Genomic DNA, 19,635 nt, shown 5'->3' with positions numbered 1-19,635 from the left:
GCAATTTCCGCACGAAAATTGGATAAAACGCATTGTGTGCGCCTCGGTGTATACAAATCTCTAGAATTAAGCGAAGCAACTTTGTGAGTAGTTTAACGCAATTGTGTGTTAAAATGAATATGAACGAACATCCTTTTCGAGACTATTGTTGAGTACAAACTAACAAGAAAAGAAAACTCTCCATCATCAGCACAAAAAACAATTCAAAAATATTCACTCATTAACTCCAGGCTACAAGAGCCAGGTCAAAGTATAAATTAAAGTTTCGTCTAAAATGTCAATAATTTATTTGGATCAATAATTTCAAGATAATTACATATTCTGTTGTGTTATGTCACTGCTCATTTTATAATTATATCGACAATATTATCGTCGGTTGCGTTCAGTTGAATGCCCAATCATTTCTTTTCGCTTCGGAAATACTCGTTTTTTATCGTTATTGAATAAATTCACAGTGGCTAAACGGTCATCTGAGCCACCCAATAGGAACGAAAATTATATGAAGAGAAATTAAATGATTAGGCAACTCCACTGATTGAAAAGCGTTGATTGAGCTCTTGGGGGTCTTGGTAGTTAATGGGGTTTATATTTTTAATTTAAACTTAAAATTTATACAAAATTCGGAAAACAATTGACCGACCTTACATTTAACACATTCGAACTATTCACGTTATACTTACAATGTTAACAAAAATGAAAAAATTCTATTTCGAATTATTGCAGTCATTGGTAACATATATCTCAATGACCTGCAAAATGTATGTGTTCTATTGCCATTTTTCTTGCAATAAAAATATTTTGTTTTCACGGTTTACTCTAGTATCACTTGCATTATGTATTCACTATTGTATTTTGTGCATCGTATTGTGTTAGCCAAACAGGATTTTGAAAGATTAAAAATAGTTTGCTTTTAGTTTTAAAATTGATTTTTGTTGGACTTTCGGTTCTACTTACACCTGTTACTATTACTATGTCACGGTTAAACATTAATGTTTTCTAGCAGTAAAAAAATTCTACAAAAAAAATTTTCATTCTTCAAGTAACATCTACAATTCATTCAGTCCAATCTAATCACAACTATTCAGTTTGTCGTGGCGTTTTGCTTTTAGTTTCTTAAAAAAAAAGTCTTTGGCACCTTTACTTTGTTCCGTTAGTTAGTTTCTAAATTTTTAGTTTTTTTTTTGTTTTGTTAGTTTAATTTATCTGATTTTCGAATAGACGGATGGAAATTGAATGGAAGAATCAAGATGTTATCATCCATCGGCGGATGATATTTTTTTGGCGAAATCAAAGAAAATTTGGAATAGAAAAATGGGATGAAAGTAATTTTTGGAACAGTTTAAGACTCGGAACAGGTCGACCATACATTGACGTGATGACTGACCTGATTTTGTCCTCAGATTCTTAGAAATAAAAATTCATCTGAACCTGATTTTCGATAACCTGCCAAGTCAGGTTTTAAGTGTACCAGAAATATTCATATAATTTTCCAGGTAGGTCTGTTACCTGACTTACTTTCACCTGATCACCAAATTACTCACAGGTCAGATGTGGTCACGTTCAGGATTCTAGATTTAGGTAATCTGAACTTAGGATCAGGTCAATCTGATTCCGAGCCTTAGAAGAATTTAAATAATTTTTTTGACGAAATGATTTTGTGAGATCAGTTTGGGGAACAATAAATGCAAATTTCTCTTTAAAACAAAATGTCATGCTTTTCCGTTCTTTCAATTTTCGGTCATAACTTTTTTGTGTATAACTAAAGTGGCTACGATCGAAATAAATGTTCATCTTGTTCAATGCAATATTCATCAACCATAACGTTGATGTTGTCATTTTGTGATGATGCTTCTTTTGTTAGGCTCTATAGTAACTATGTTTAACTTGATGCGTAAAAATTTATTTCATTTTTGTTTTGTGTAAAATTATATTTCTAGCTAAAATACCGAGCTATATTTTACACACGCTAAACACTCGTTTCGTTTATATTTTATTAAATATTTAAATAGACAAATTGTTGTCACAAACTACGTTGAAATTGTACAGACAAACGTCAAACAATATATTCCACAATTCCTTGTTCAATGGATTCAATTTGATTGTTCCGTAACCAAACACATTTAAGCAGGTGATGTGGTCGGCGGTAAGCTTGACGAAACATTTGACTTAGCATTCACAGGACTTTTGGCTGGTGACGTTATGCGTTGACTATGAAATTTCAGTAGTTCTGTCACAGTAATTGAAACTTGCACAGCTCCTTTCCCCTCCAGCACATCAGCAGCACAACACATTAGGTTCTGGAAGGAAAAATTTATTTTTTGTTATCCTTTAAAATCGACTTTGATGTGAATGCTTCGGTTAGTAAGAAAAAAAAAACGAAAGACAAGTTCATTGTTAAGCATAAATAAGATTTTGTTTAATCTCCTCAAAAAATGCATAATTTATAGGAATCTATATTGATAATTTAATAAACAATCACATACAGTTTATGACAAAAAATTGTTTCAATATTTTATAAATAAGTACGATGGATAACTGCTTTTTAATTTTGTTCTTGCTAAAACACAAAGGCTAATTTTATAAGAATTCCAGTTCATTGTTCAATTTATCGATTAATTAGAATGAATAAAAAAATGGACTTAGGCCTAACGATGGAGTACGTCTCCTATTAGGCTTGACGATATCTGTGAGGTTTTTATTTATTTTAAACCTCCGATTTACAAGATTTACTTCAAATATAAAGATTAATGAGTGTGGTCTAACTTGTGTGAAATAATGAAGTAAAAGATTTCGTAGTTAAGACAATTGACCTTTTGAAAATTTGTAGCCTACATTTAGGCGGAAAACATTCGTTTTTTGATGATTTTTTGAAAAAATAAAATCAATAAAGCACGCAAAAATGTGTTACTTTTAAAGGAAAAATTGGTTTGTGAGTCATAACTTATCCTACCACTTCGAGAAACCTGAGCAGATTACATAAAGTTACACAATCAGCAAAGGTTTCTGCAAATTTGCAAGGGTCCATTGCTTTCAATAACAACGAAACTTAAACAATTGAAGTAACAGATTCGACAGTTTGTTGAAGGGAGATGTTGCTAGGAATATTTAGTAAATTATTGAATCGATAATTTGATCACTTATTTGTTTGATATATTGCTAACGCAATGTGTTGGAACTGAATAATATCATTCAACAGAAATCAACTTGTAGCTCATGGTTTACTTGACCATTTGTGTTGTGAGGTACATTTGGATTGGTTTGGACCATTTTTCGTTGAGTTTATTATATTATGTAGACTTACGCAGATCTGCCAGTGAACGTGTGTTGTGACTATTATCGGTCAGTTATTAACAGATATTTTCCCGAATTTTCGTAGATTTTTCAAATATTTTTTAACTAACAAAATTATGGGAAAATGTATGAAAATGTGGGAAAATCCGGACTAATGTTTCCACAAAAATAGTCGCTGGTTATTATGACACACCCAAACGTACTTTTTAGAACAAAATTCGCAAAACATTTTTTTCCTAATTTATAAAACCAGAATCGTCAAACCTAATTTACATTAAACTTTAGTTATTAACATGCTGACTGCTCGCCTAGTCAACGTCTCTACTATTCATTTATCACCGTCTTTTCGAACGTCTAAAGAAAAAAGTCTCGTCACAAAATTTCAGTCGAAAGTAAATAAATTTTCGGAATTCTTGTGGCCGAGACAGTGATCAATTAAAAGTCAATTTAACGTTAAACATATTCACGAACAAATTAATGTTGTCGCCATCTATTCAAAATATTTAGCAGGAATTTTGTTTTCTGTTCATCTAGTCGATACATTCAATCTTTCTACAATTCAAACTTTTCCAATAAATAAACTTCATAATACATCATATGGTGTGCAAGACGATTTCTAGGCAAAAATTTTCTTTTCTTTCTTCACTCCTTTTCTCGTTTGTTAATTCTAATTTCTATTAATATAAAATTTTGCTTTTTGTTCCATTTTTGTTATGTTTGTGTGCATGTTTTTCAGTATTTTCGATTTTCGTATTAGTAAATTTATTGTATTGAAAATAAGGCAAAACAAATTCTAAGAAATTTTACGTTTTAATTTCAGTTGTATCACTTGCACAAATATAAATGATGTTTCGTCTCCATTTATCTTTTTTCATTCCTTTTGATTTTCGCGCAAATATAGTTCCGGCCCTTCTATCTCAGCACCCTTCATTATTATTATATTCATAGATAAATATTTATTAATAGTAAAATCAATTTTTATAGATAATCTTAAGTCTAAAGTGAAAATATATTTCTTCTTCCTTTCCATAAATTAAGTACATCGATGCAGAGGTTCGATTATAATAAGTTTGTCCAATTATTGTAGTAAGTTAGGGTTGCCATTCGTCCTCTTTTTAGAGGACATGTCCTCTTTTTTCGTCTAATTCTTCTTTTTTGTAAAAATTCTAAGAACATCACTTTTTTCACACAACGTCCTCTTTTTTATAAAATATTGTTAAATTTTAGCGAAAATCTGTTAAGTTTGGTGGTCAAATTTTACGGAAAAAATTTCGCTGCGCAGCTATTTCTAAAACTACATAGTTTCTACAGCATTCGAATGATATAGTTGACTAGTCCTCGCAGTCAAAAATTCGACTCCATATTTAGGAATTAAGGAAGCTTTAGCATTATGATTGGGAATTTTAATGTTTTTATATGCATAAAATAAGGAGTAAACCAGGAGTATTAAAAAAACGAAATTAAGTTGAAGTCGAATCATATTCTAGCAGCAATTTAAAAATGCAACTAAATTGGTGTGAAATAGGCAGAATATAGGAAATTCGTGAGAAACGGAAAGGTTTTAGAAAATTTTCCTACATTGGTCAGAAACAGTCAGATTTCAGAAAATGTGCCTAGAACAGGCCTAGATTTGTAAATTATTAAGAAACACGTTTCTTATTTTTTAGATTTTTAATTCTAAACAAAAATGGAGTATCGAAAAAAACTTATGAATTTCTTCTGAGATAAGTGCATGTTTGTAGCTTACAGTTCAAGAACTCCAAGTAAAGTTAGCAAAAAAAGTAAAAGAATCACTTTTCTGGAAAATAAGGAAGAATATGAAGGTTTTTATAAAAAAAAGGAAAAAAAGGTCATGTTTACAAATGGTAGGTACTGAAACCTCGGATTCGCCTCAAACCAAATGAAATTTTAATTTTAACTTTTCTCACTAATTATTTGAATATCTATTGGTCCACATAGAATAATAAAAGAGCTAAGACTCTTTATTTGTCCTCTTTTCGTCCTCTTTTTCGAATTAAAAGGCGTCCTCTTTTTGTCCTCTTTTTTCGTACAAAATGTCCTCTTTTCGAATTTTCAAAAATGGCAACCCTAAGTAAGTGGAATGTCCATGAGTAAAAATAAATCATAACAAAAATTCAGTTTCGATTGAAAGTTTCAGGTTTAGTTCGTGTATCTGATTTCACAAGACTAGATAAAAATGATTTTTGCTAGTTAGCAAAATATAATAGAGCAGATAATCACCATCGTGTAGTAGTAAAATTTAGTACGTTTTTGACAACGCCATGACATGACTACCATTCAGCTATTAATATTGAAAACTTATCTTCTTTATGCATTCTTTGCGATGGGGAAACAACTATGGAAAATCTTGTCCCACCGTTCGGCCATTCGCCCATTATTTGCCTATTATTTCCCCATTATTCGCATATTGTTTCCCCATTTTTCGCCTTCATTCGCTCATTATTCGCCTTTGTTCGGTCATTATTCGCACCAGACTGTCTCACCATTCGCTCGCGTTGTTGTCCCCTCGATTTTTTGTGTATAATTTCAGAAAGAATCAACTTTTACTAGCGTTTCACGATTGCGAATTGCATCTCAGTGATCTCAGTGTTCCTATGGTCCCGATTTGGTCACATGAAATTCTATGTATAATTCGAGTTGTAGCTGATAAGTCTTTCAATAATCTATTTTCTGATGTGGTTTCCTTAGGTGTGGGTGTGTGGGATAGTCCCACTAGGAAATCGCCATGTAAATACGCGATGCGAGACGTACTCTCGTACTATATTGAAAAACTTTGTGTGATTTTTGAGCATGAACTATTTTTGGAAAAACATTTTCCCATGTTTTCTTGAGCTTTCTCATATTTTCCTTACATTGTAGTCGGCGACTCTGAAATAAGTGACGTATTTCGTTTCAGCTGTTTTTCTGCTGATCCACTCATGCAAACAAATGTGGTTTTTCGTCTTTAAACGGTTTTACAATTACCACGCGCATGCGTTTTCATCGTTCACTCGTATAAACAATCATAAGAACATATGTTTGTGCAAGCGGATCAGATGTAAAAACAGCTGAGACAAAATGGATCACTTATTTGAAGGTAGCCGATGTAAAGAAAATCTGGTAAAACTCAAGAAAATGTGGGAAAATGTTTTCCCAAAAACAGTTTCTGTTTTTTAGTGACATGTTGAGCACGGCAAATTTTTGACCGTTAAAAATTTGAGATTCAAGAGTGAGAGGTAATAATCGTACATTTGACTGACAATAGTACATTTCGTACCTAGGACTAAAAGGCTTTTTAAGGGCGTGAGAGTTCTGGAATTGAATACGCTAAAGAAGACTTTTAGTCATATTGGATCTAGGTATGAAAAAGGTTTCTCTTAAAAAATGTTATTTTTTTTCCGAGAAATTTCTTTGAATGTCAGAGAAATTTCTCTACCGAGGTTTAAGGATGTTCCTCACCGTTCTAGGGTTTTCGGGATTTTGTAAACCAAAGTGTTTTTTCAGGATTTCTAGTGGCGCCTCTTCCATATGGGAATTCACGCCGGAATTTACAAAAAAAAAATGTTTTTTGAGTCAACTAATTCATAGACATTTGACGCCCAGAATGAACATTTGGCGTCGAGAAAGATAATTTCTGGCGCTAAAAACTTTTTAGTAAAAAGAACTGAGGATTTCCAGACTTTTTCAGTGTTTTTATCGTCGTAAATTTTCTACGTTCATGCATCCCTTCTTCAAATATACTCTCACACAAGAAGTACAGCCCTGGCATTGTAAGATCTAACAATTTGAATCCAATTGATATTCGACATTATCACACCCATGGCATCGTATGTTATACTCAAATAACTAGTAACGAACAAATCAGATTATTTACATAGAAATTGTCTCTTATGGATCTTATGATTCCTTCACTGTATGCAGTTTGTTTTACTCTCAATGTTAAAACTGAACTTTCGTTTGTTTGTACTGTTGTAGACTTTCAATAAATTATAGTTGCCGTTAAATAAGTGAGAATCACAATTTTTATTTCAAAGAAAATAATAAACAAAAAATAAATAAATTAGCCTCATCGTTGCTGCTTTGAAGTAAATATAAAATTAAGATTCTTTCAATAGATTCAGCTGTAGAATTCAATAAATTAATTCAAAAATATCTCAAGGAACTTAAGTTTGTGGAAAAATTGCACTAAAGTTAATTATAACAACTGGGATTAACTGTTGACCGTAAAAAAGTTCAATTGTATCGATGTAGGCAAACTTTCTATCGATTCCATCACTGTCAATCGATCAATTCGGAAGCGGAAATAAATACAGTATTAAAGCCGTCACAAGAAAGCCACCCAAACAAAACACGGTCGACAACGTTTTATTGTCGTCATCACAACTGACTACTTTCCTCAAAGTCTCATCCTCCTTCGGAACCTGTTTGCCCGAACTACCTTCAAAAAATTCAATTCGTTTCATAACAATCTTTTTCTCTCCTAAACCTGTAACATTCGATTCAACAGTCTCCGGCCGGTTGCCATGGAACAACTCCTTCTCTTCCAAGACTCTCGGCGTCGGCGTGTTAAAACTACATCCATCGACAAAATCAAACGAACCGCTACTGTTATCCGAAACCGTTTCCATTCGACAGTTAAATTTACCGACATCGCTGTCATATTCACACTCCTCCGTGATTCCATTCAGCTGAAATGCCTCGAATTTCGAATTCGACGCGTTCAAATTGCGTTTGGTTTGATTGTATTTCCGTTTCTTGGCCGTTGACGACAGATCTAACGTGTTCGGAGCTCGGCGAACATGGGCCACCGGCATCGGTCCGTCATTCACACTCATATTATCACAATTGTTATCATCATTACCGTTTAGTGCAATCATTCCGCATAAGCTGTTATTGTTACTTATCTCTAAATCATCATCTAAACTATACTTAGGCTGGTGATTGTTAGTTGCATCAGCATCGCACAAAGATGATTTTTGAAAATGAACGCCACACTTTTTAAAGTACAATTCATAGTTATCGTTTTCCAATGAAATTTTGGTGTTAGTTGCAGTGTTGTGTTCGTCCTGAGTGGATCCGTTGCTGTTGGGCATCGGTAACAGTAATGCGGTGACTGTTTGTAACAGGGCGCTGGGATTAGGTATATCGGTCGGTTGGTCATCGTTGTTGGTGACGGATGGATCGGGGACAATGTCCGAACAGGAGCATATCAACTCCTGCAACCAACACCAAAACAACGCGAGTTAGCAGTGTAATTTTTGTTTGTTTTTTTTTTCATTTTATTTTTTTGTTGTTAGTTTGTTCATATAAATGAGAAATGAAGTGGTGTGTTAATATCTAAAGAAAATTTCAAAAAACTAAAACTTGACTTTGATTTGTCGTTTGATTTGGTTTTGAAATTTTCCCGTTGCACTTTGAATTACAAAAAGCCATTACGATAACATGCAAAAGTTCTCTTAAATATAACAAAACAAAAACAAAAATAGTTGGACGTATGTATGGAACACATACCTCATCGACTCCAATGCTACGGCATGCGTTCAAGAAATTATCAACATTCCGTCGAGCTCGAGCCATTGTTAATTTGGGCTAAATTTAGGGAAAAAACAAATGTCAGGGAAATTGAAATGAACCGAAAGTGACATATAACTTACAACTGCAGCGGATGGTACATGAATGCTGGCAACAGATCTAGGACGCACATGATTGGCCAAATGACTGAGAAAAGAAGTTTCATATTAAAAGTCTGCAAAGCTTTTCTTTAAAACAACTTAAAAGCTCCGTAACTAACCATAGAACGACACCATCGATCAAGGCAGAAGAAATATCTTTTGGAAGCGACATTTTCAGACGACTTTCGATGATCTGGAAAGTCATAAGGAGATTAGTAAAATTCGAATGAACGGTCGTATCGTAAGTTCATTCATACCTTCCGTAACTGCTCAATGAGTTCGGTTTCTTCCTTCTGCTTGTCGAACTCTCGTCTCATCGTAAAGCTTAGTTTTTCAGCTGGGATGTCTCGGTTCCAAGAAACGGTTCTGAAATCATAAGAACGTCAGTTGGTCCAATCACCAAATTCATTTTTCCGAAATGTTTCGTTCAGCACAGAATTTTCGGAATAAAAATTAATTTTATGGAGAGGTGGAATACCCTGACGGTCTCTAGAAAATGCAAAGCTTTTTTGGGTCGAACTATTTGCGTCAAAAAGGACCACAAAGCAACGCATTTTGCAAATACCGTCGTGACATCTCTTCTACAGAATTCGTCTCCTCCTCCTCCTCTTCAATAAATTCAGTGCTGAATGACCCAATCACTTCAAATTTACCTGTTCTGTTTCGGTCCCACTTTATTTGTCCCATTCGCTTTGCCATTCGAACTAACCAGTGTCGGTGTTGGAACATTATTGTAGCTCATAGTGGCCTGGACCGATTTCGTTGGACTGCTTGGTTTCACATAGACATTATACTCCTTGGTTACAGTGGTGGTTATCTCAACCGTTTTGTGATTTCCATTGATCGTCCAATTCGTCGGACTCTGATATGTTGCGTTCGTGTTTCGTGACGGAGTGACTTTTTGCACTGGTTTCTTAAGGCCTGTCGGTGCCGATCCATCAGACTCATCATTTTTGTTGATTTTATTGGCTGTTTTGTTGACAAGATTATCGTTTTCTGGATTGGCAAAGGTTACACTTGATTTGATTGTTTTGCCATTACTTTGGCCATTTTTATTCTTCTGATCCAATAAACTCGACTTTTGCGTTGGATGTGGTGATGTGGGAGAACTTTGGTTACTGCTAAAGATGGTCGGTGATGGAGTGGAATTTTGGGATTTAAATGATGTGGGCGAGTCGGTGCTCGACGGGGTGCTATCGGTTGGTGTTTGTTGTTCCTTGGGTCGGTAGATTGCCGTGGAGTCTTGATTTCGTTGTTGGCGCAGAGCTTCTTTGTATTCTCTGTAAATAATGTATTTCAACAGTGAGTGGGGCGGCATATTGTGAGTGCGATGCGTAATGAAGGCTTCAGCGTAAATCGTGTATGCAAACGAGAATGTACTAGCATCTATGAACTTTTCAGTGTGCTTCGACGTCAGTTTTTTAAAATGTAATATTGAGAAATAAAGGAAAATAATAAGAAAAAGCTGAATGGTATCACCGTGAACCATTCGTAAGTAGCATAATATATTGCATGTGGTATATGCTGGTAGCAATCTAGTCTAAGGAGCAGAAATATGGTTGACTCTGAAATCTAGGGATAATGTGCTGAAATGTAGTTGTTATCAATCTGTAGTAGGAAGCATGTTACATTGAAACAACAAGAGATAGTCAACAGTACAATCATTGTACGTCGCATAATTTATTTATAAAAGTTTTTCAAGTAAAGGCACATCCGTGTTGATTCACGACCGGATACATCCATTGATGATATTGATAACATCCTTCCCTATCATTTAACCCTCTAACCAATCCATCTGCTTTACTATTAACCTTAAAGCAACGACCAGAGGTAGAATTATTGAATCTGTTACTTAGGTTGTTCAAAGTATCGGCTAGTATTTGGTACAAAATCTTTTACTTCATTTGTTTTATCATTCATTTTACTATAAGAGACCTCATAAATCGCACGTTACCGCTTATTTTTGTCGTTGAAGTCGTTCACAGATGATTTAACCGTTTTTGAAAGGCTGCGTCTCGTCTCCGTTATAATTGATGGACCTAGATCTATTTCAGCGTCTGAAGCTCAATTTAACGCTTAAGCTTCAGGTGAACATTGTAATGAAGGTACAAGAGAAACTTCTGAGATTCTCGTCCAAGTGATAACTGTTTACGTTCAGTGAATTCGTCCTAATTTCTGACACAGTTGAAGTGACAATTTTGTATTTTCACGAATTCGACTATAAGCTTCAGATTTAAGATCGCCTGGGAACTACTCTCATATAACTGAGAATTACAGTGTGCAACTAGGTGCTCAAGAAATCGAATGGAAACTGTGCTACGTTTTTGCAAATTTACTTCAAAGCGAATTGATTAAATCGATTTAGTCATAACAGCAGATCGATTGTTTGCAATAATTTCCCTCCCCAAATATGGACTTGCTATCGAATTTTAGCGCCCTACTTAAATTAAAAGCGTAAAAACTAATAAAAAGAAATGAAAATAAAAACAAAAACAAAAGTACCAACCTATATGTTTGAACGTTTCCTAACGACTTAAACTTGTGACTGTCAGGTGTATAATCTCCATCCGGAGACTCACCGTTACTGTAAACAAACAACAAAACAAAACGAAAAATGGCGAGAAGTCTTGAAAGCTGAAAAAGAAAACCGAAATACGAATGACGAAGAGCTTACCTGTTACTGTGACTACCGTTACTAATTGTCTTCCTCTGTTCATCTTTTGGCACACATCCGTTCACACCCGCCGCACCGGGCCGTTTACACTCATCATCAACAACCGTATGAATTGGCGACGATCCATCATTTTCGGATCGAATGTGCAGTGGTGTCGGTGACCATTTTGCACCGTTTTCATTGGAAGATGGGGCTTCTTGGGACCATCGCTTGTCCAGACCATCACTTGTACTGTATCCAGAATCTACATGTTGACGCCGTCCCTTCTGACCATCGATAACGCTAGCATTGTGCTTTGTTTGTATCGTACGACGTAATGTGGTGTGACCATCGAAATTTCCACCGGCTCTCGTTTTTTCATCTTTTGTCGCTGCATTGTCGAGGAATTTGAAAACGTGAACCAGACCGCGAACGCACAACTAAAAACGAAATGAATGAAATGGTCAATTAAGCAAAATCTTTGGTTGATTTAATTTTATTAAATTTACACTAGCCGGAGGCGACGTCAGTGGATTATTTTCCAATTCTAAGCTAACCAACGAAGTCATTAGCCTCAATTCAACCGGTAGTGTTGCAATTCGATTACAACTTATGTCTAATGAAACCAATTGAAGACAGGTTACTTCTGCAATGGGATGAATGTAATGTTAGAACGATTGAAATGACTGAACTGGATTGTATAGACACACATACCTTTGGGTAAATAAACTAACTGATTTGAACGTAGCGACAATGATTTTAGACTTTTTAGATCACTCATTCTGGCTGGAAGATGAGTAATTTGATTGCACGACACGTCCAATTCAGTGAGTAGATCCATGCGACCAAGTTCTTCGGGAAGAGATAGCAAACGATTGTTGGAGACTAGAAGTACTTGTAGTGGCAATAAGCATATTTCTCGTGGTAACACAGATAATTGATTGCTCCTGGAAATGGGAAACATTACAATGTCACATTCATGTTCATTAATTATTTTTGTTCCCATCACTCGTCGCATCATGTAACCACTTAATTAAACTACCACGACAGCTTTACCACATGGAAAAATAAAAAAGCAATAGCACAAAGTGGTTCATTCATTTATAATTCTCGGTTTCGAGCTGTTGTGCTGTTCTGTCATTAATTTAATTACTTTATGGTGATTAGCGTGTAATTTAATTATGTTTTGAACGAAGCCTTGGGATTGAAATTGGATATATTCTGGTTTTGCATTGAAATTACCTTAAATCTAAGTATGAGAGTGAGTGAAGACCACGAACTGTTTCCGGAATCGTTCGCAACGTATTGTGGTAGACCAGCAACGTTTCGAGGAAGGGAAAATTTGTAACATCTTCGGGAAGTTCACAGAAGCGATTGCGGGACAGATCTGAAAAAGAAAGGAAAAAATAACGGATAAGTAAGTGCACGATGAATAAAGTTCGATATTCAAGGTCAGCATAGTTTATTGATTGTACAGGCACTTCATGATAATTAATCCTAACGTTTGTTTATAAACTAAGCTTATTATTCGACTTTTCAACGATTAAATCTATGTACCACACGGTACTCAAGAAGAGCTTGATTTCGAACGAAAGTTCAACCAAATAGCCCGAAATCTATCAGACTTTCCTTAGAGCATTTTGGATACTTCTGAATCTGGTCCACTAGCAGATGACAAAGCTCCATGAACGTTGCTCTAACAAAAGTCCTTTACATTTCGAAACGAAATTTCGTTCATCACTAGTGAGGGAGTTTGGTCCTCTGTTGAATTGCAACACAATACTTGAAATGCAATCAACAAAATACGACGTTAACAGTTTTCTCGGTGTATCAAGGTAAATTTCTAGCTCGGAACTAAGAACGAACTAACGTTCTGATTGTCATTTCCAAACGTATCTGGCTAAGATTAAAAGCCTTTAAAAAATAAACTTATCAAAAATAAGACCATAAAAATGTCAGTGACCTTAATAACACTCATATATGCCACTCAGAATATAATGTAAACTTTAGAGTAATCAGTATGTAAAAGTTCTTCTTATAAGCAAGCGCTCTCCTCATACATGTAACTATACGAATGAATAGTAAAAAACAAACAATTGAAAAAGAAAAACATGAAGTGGATGTTCAACGCAGAAAATATATCCAACAAAACTGACAAAGAAAATGCACCTGTGTTGACATTTTAATGTTCAGGTTTATGGGTTGGGTAGGGTATAATGTGCATACAATGTAAAATCTATATTTTTATGGGTGAAGCCTGCGACATAATATACATTCTCATCTGATGGAAAATTAGTAAGAAGACGGCGAAGAAATGGAGACATTTAGATCATAAAAATCCATAGCTGCAAGTAGTGCATTCTTTTCCATATGGACAAAAAACCTTGTCGTCCAAATCCAAAAAAAAAAATTGAGAGTGTCCAACAAGTTCATTTAAATTGTACCCATGCCGTCAAAAAGCTAAAGACGGCACTGGCTGCAAGTGCGTATTCGTTCCGATCGTTCAGACTAAACAAACTTGATATATTGAACCAATCAATAACCAAAATGTGAATTACTGCAACGCACTTCAAGCAAAAGTGCTTCGAGTGACAGCTGTCAAATAGAGTACTATTTTGTATGCAAAATGTTTCCAGATTTTTTATAGTGCCAAAATTTGTTTGATGCACTGTCCCAACTCAGTAATCTATTTAGAGTACTACTCATGCTTGAAGTGCGTTGATTACTGACAATATCATCTCAAAGCACAGCACACTGAAACCACCACGATTTTGACTAAAGTTCTGTTTTACTCGAGCTATACTTCGCGTATATCTTTGTCTAAAATGTCGGGTAGGCCAATGTCTGCGTATCGATATTGTTTATTGTAGAATCTTTCAAGCTATAAATTAGTGAGCACTTTGTTGAAAATTTCATCTTAAACCATGCTAAATGTGTTATTAAGAATATCAACGAGATACAGTAGCTCAAGTTTTTCATGCCTAATAAAAATTGATGAATGAGTTCACAGTTCAAAATCAAATACCAAATTTTAATCAGAATTAATTAATTTGTATTGTACTTAAAAGGAATGATGTCATTATAATTCATTGGTTGTTTTGATAAAAAAAACACTTTTGTTTGTTTATCTATTTATAAGAGTAGTAAGAGTAGTCGCTACCGACGAAGAGAAGCTGACGATTGCTATTCGCCCCCTATTGATACTATAAGTGAAAAGACACAGTTCTACAACATTTAATATCAAAGTCTTTGGAAGTATTTGTTTCATAGGCAGACTAAGTTTTTAATTTGATTTTGTGGAACGAATGCTATATATCTTCCATAACATAAAAGCTACTCGTCGCCAGCGTTGGAGGCGAACAACTCCTTCCCATCTATAACACAATGAAATGAAGAAATATCGAGTTTATTTTCTTAAGTCGATTAAATGGGAAACGATGACAAATTCATGCTTGTACAGCGTAGTAAACAATCTAATTAAATTATACTAGTGTTACGATGCATATTATGCATTGTATACTACACACCCCATATACACAGGCTTGTCTCATATGCCTATACATACGTTATGTTGATGATAAAGTGCATTTGCGTAAAACTCATAACGAAACACTGTGGAACTGGCTTTGTTTATTGGATATTTGCCATCAAATACAATGATACACACTCACAATATGTACGGATGGATAAGTGTGCATACACAATCATGACCTATCCGTTTCATTCAGATAATGTTCAAGTACCCATTTTACTTTAATTATGAAAATACGCGTTTTTTTTCTGAAAATGATTCAGGTTCGAAATAATATCGTTTAATCCAGCACGGCATATACGAGTAAAAAACAACATATCTCTGGGTATTATACATAAAATATGTTCTGTTAAAATGAAAACAAATAAAAATTGTAATTTAATTATAAATCACGTTGCATGATAGTAAGTGTGTAGGTATTCTGTATTTTAGATTAAAATAATATTCATTGAAAATGAAAATATAATGTGGAAAATGGTGTAATACATGATGTACGAAAATAGCTTCACACTCATCTTCAAGCAATTTATATCTTATAGAACTTGGAAGTGTCGGTCTTTGTACAATTTCGGTTAATTATCGTTCGTCAAAATTTTAACGATATTTTAGACTATTTACTGAATCTGAACCGAATTTTAAATGAAAAATACCATGATTCTAAGAATCATGCAATGCATCGATCAATCAACCTGCTTTGCTCCTATCTTATGTCTCAATGAAATGAAATGAACGCAATGCCATGTACGTACACAGAAATCAGTGCCGGATTGGCCATACTGGGAATTCGAGGGATTCCTAAAGGGCTTTGGCTCAGGCAGGCAAAGACCCGAATTGGGCTTTGAATAATTTCGAGCACGAGGATGTTTAGGGTCTAAACTGTAGACTCATTTTATCGTACCAATTGCAATCTGAATTTTAAAAGGTATTTGTTGTTCAAAGTCTACCACCTCTCAATTCGATACGATTCTGTACTTTGCAACACAGCATGGAATGTAAGATTGAGGGCTGTCAGAGATTTTGAAAATTTTATGGTGCACACTCGGAACGAAAGTGATTTTAGCAGGGCAAACAAAGCCAATGGAAGTTGTTAAGAAGTTCGGTGTAAGATAGGATGAAGTCAGAGGTATTGTCATTTTAACTGAAGAAACGTAGCCAGTCCTTCGGTTAAATTTCGACAACAAGTAAGCTTGATGAAATTCATCATCTTTAATTAAGTAGAAAAAATTCTCTATTGTCTGCTCTTAGAAGAAAGAATTTCTCTCGCTCCGCTCATGATATACAAGCTCGTTTTCTAAAACAGTAAAAATGTTGCTAGTAAGTGGTTTTGAGTTTTTTCCACATGGGCTTTTTTGAGCCAGTCCGGCACTGATACAACTACAGTCCTTCAATACATGAGTCCACCACATTTCATTTCTTGTTTACTCACCAACGGTTGAGGAATTTATACAAACGCAAACCTTAAGAACTAGCGTTTGCCATTTTGTTTATTAATTGATGTAAATATAGCTGTGAGTGCATGTTGCGATAAGCTGAGATAGTGTTATCGCAAATCGAAAATGAAAGTTTTTAATGTTGTCGTCGAAGACAAATGAGTAAAAATAAATGTCGAGTGGCAGAAGGAAGTGGTTTGAATTCATATTTAATGCGACCCACACAAATGAGTATTGTGATGTGACCAATAAATATTGCAGAGACATAGAATCCAGGTTTAGATTAGATTAATGTTCCTGTTTTTTCAGAAAACTTGAATTTTATCATGTGAATATTAAATAATACGCGTTGCATAAAGAAGCGAAACGTTCTAGTTTCTTATCAATATTACACGAAATAAAGTGGATCATTGAAAAGACGAAGCGTGCGAAGAAAATAATTGAAATAAACAAAATTTTGTGTCGTGTCATCGATTGAACTTAATGTAATCTGTTAGGTCAGCAGTAAATTAGGAATGAAAAAGGACCCTCGCTAAAATTTTGTGGAAATTTACTACCCATCATCAGTCTAGTAACTTAACTTTCCGAACCAACTATCGTGATAACATTACGTATTCACAGCAATTTAATACACAAACGAAACGAATACACAAATATTCCATCAAAAATGATAATGAGACATACAAAAATACGGCAATTAAGGTCAATTAAAGTATATGCTGATACTGAACCCACTATAATATTCACGGTACCAAATTTTCTTCCAAAACCGAAAGTATAAATAAATCAAATTAGTACACAGGGAAGGAAGCCATTTTTCCTGTTCGTATTATTAATTATACTTTTCGGAAATTCGAGTCTAAATGTTATGATGGTGTATCATAAAAAAACAGAACGTTGGATGGTTTTATTGATTCAACGGAAAAATGTTAAACCATTTTTGATTAGCGTCTTTTCATAGTGAAATGACACGGCAAAAGAAGCATGGCAGTTAAAATATTTTTATTTTATACTAAAACGGTAAAATGTGTAGGCGAGGTTGACTTGATATATGGACGCAGATAGCTTATTTTTAGGAATGATTTTTAGTTCTATTACGAAGAAATTTTTTTTGCTATAATCTCGGCAATGAACTTACTGCGTTACCGTCGAATCGAGTATCGAATCGTTCTTATTCACCTTTGCCCTTTAACCTTTTACAATCGGTGAGCTTTCAATTGAATTGGTTGATATACAATTTGGAATTTGTTCTATAAGATACCACATGCCAGAATTCATCGCACTAATTAGTGACTTCATTGTCGATACCACATGACGTTCATGGCGTTCCTTGATAACAAATTCGAGCTTCTTCTGTAATCTAACGAGTCTTTGTTTGTTACAAGTAGTTAAATGTTAAAAGTACTGAGATAGACGTATAGGTCTTTAGGAGGGATCCAGAGTACTTATTCTTAAAAATATTAATGTGTAACCGACGGCAGTAATCAAGTAGTTACGTGTCCTTCACATTTCTATTTCTATTTATTTGGAAGGGTTTCCTAAAATACCTATTTCCCTGAGTGACTAGTAAAAAAAATCATGGAGCGTTTAACCTATTAGAATTGGCTAGTCATCTGTTATCGATAAAGAAGGCAAAATATATGACTAACTTCTGCTGCCGGCGTTCTGTTATATAGTGAAATCCATGCTTACAGTCGAGGAAATTTAGATTTCGGGTTTTTCAAAGGTATTAATCTTATTTAACCCACACTTTATCCCACAACAATGGAATCCACAAATTTAAATTTAGTTAACTCAGCGGTCGCAATGACGGCGCTGCAGTCACGATTTCAAAATGTGATATAGGGTGGATAAACTAAATTTTGGTTTTGGTTACATTTTCTCTTGGTTTTTAATTATTACATCAGGCTTCTAAATTAAGAGTACCTTTATGCAATATAAACCGTTTGAGTTTGAAAAAAGATGTTTTGTATCAGTGAACGATATAGGAAAGCGTTCAGTACGTCTCAACATACAAAAGAACGTAAAATATAATTGTACATTTAGCCACCCTACGTCCGTCATCGCTTCTATTGTCTTCAAAAACATATTGTGTGCTTGTCATGATATGTATCAGACGTTTGTTTATTTATGTGTCTCATCTAAAATGCTGGCCAGCAAAATTTTGATCATTAAATTCAACGGCCAAATTGATCTAAATGTTAAAATAATTGTGAATAATAGTGAAGCTAATGTGGTTTTGTTTTCTCTTCATAAAGGAATTTGCATCAGTTCGATGTAAAGTGCGGAGCACCATTAGAAAAAAAAACTTGTCGCTGAAGAATGATCAAAAAGTTGCTGGACGCAATAGCTTCAACTAATGCTTTGCAGGATATAGAATCAAAATTAGAGAAACACCAAGAGCCGTCCATTTGAAATCTTCATCATCATCATTTCAACTAAAGGTTTTTTTTTAACGAAACGGAAGTTCGCTCGCAGATTCGGATCGGAACATCTCATTCGTTTTCGCTAACGCTCGTAGCCGTCATTAATCATGATTCCCATGAAGAATCGCCAAAAATAAAAAATTGGCAAGGGATGAAGAAACGCCGGCAAAAACAAAGAATGATAAATTTGTCTTTGTTGCGTTTCTTCACACTTTGGCGATTCTTCGTGGTGATTAAACAAATCCTTTGAAATGTATCCTTTTACGAAATTTATCTAAAAGGCGTTATTTGTTCGAAGCTAGTGAATCTATCCTTTTATAAAAGTTACGAAATGCTGCCTGGTTCGATCCTAAGGAAACTCTTATTTTACGTCAGGTAACGGCATCTTGTTCGATCCTAGGGAATTCATACTTTAACGAAAGATCCCGAGGACACTATCATTTTACGAAAGATAATGTAGAGACATTTCAAAAACGTATTTTTACACTTTGGCGTTTCCTCACACTCTGGCGTTTTTCTCTTCTTCTCTTCACACTCTATCGATTTTTCTTGGCAATTCATCATTATGGTTGATTTGTTAAATCAACAAGAAAAATCGCCATAATGTGAAGAAAAACCAAGAAATATCGCC

The 19,635-nt window shown here is 34.6% G+C and overlaps 1 protein-coding gene across 4 annotated transcripts in view; it reads right to left on the bottom strand.

Annotated features, from left to right (window-relative positions):
• Positions 1-442: 442 nt before the first annotated feature.
• Positions 443-19,635, bottom strand: part of LOC119085967 (leucine-rich repeat and calponin homology domain-containing protein) — a 31,728-nt gene continuing 12,535 nt past the window's right edge. The window contains exons 2-12 of one of the 4 annotated variants that reach the window (XM_037196525.1): positions 12,859-13,003; positions 12,331-12,563; positions 12,126-12,262; positions 11,638-12,056; positions 11,470-11,547; positions 9,617-10,243; positions 9,221-9,329; positions 9,083-9,156; positions 8,946-9,009; positions 8,803-8,880; positions 443-2,297 (exon numbers count right to left, since the gene is read on the bottom strand). In XM_037196525.1, coding sequence (XP_037052420.1) covers positions 2,121-2,297; positions 8,803-8,880; positions 8,946-9,009; positions 9,083-9,156; positions 9,221-9,329; positions 9,617-10,243; positions 11,470-11,547; positions 11,638-12,056; positions 12,126-12,262; positions 12,331-12,563; positions 12,859-13,003 — 2,141 coding nt within the window. In that variant the 3' untranslated portion in view covers positions 443-2,120. Of the gene's footprint in view, positions 2,298-7,295; positions 8,508-8,802; positions 8,881-8,945; positions 9,010-9,082; positions 9,157-9,220; positions 9,330-9,616; positions 10,244-11,469; positions 11,548-11,637; positions 12,057-12,125; positions 12,263-12,330; positions 12,564-12,858; positions 13,004-19,635 lie in introns of those variants that run through there. The other 3 variants (XM_037196523.1, XM_037196526.1, XM_037196524.1) reach the window with 3 other exon arrangements.

The sequence above is a fragment of the Bradysia coprophila genome, chromosome IV, assembly GCF_014529535.1.
Source record: "Bradysia coprophila strain Holo2 chromosome IV, BU_Bcop_v1, whole genome shotgun sequence".
Taxonomy (NCBI): domain Eukaryota; kingdom Metazoa; phylum Arthropoda; class Insecta; order Diptera; family Sciaridae; genus Bradysia; species Bradysia coprophila.
This window is presented reverse-complemented; position numbering and strand designations above follow the sequence as displayed.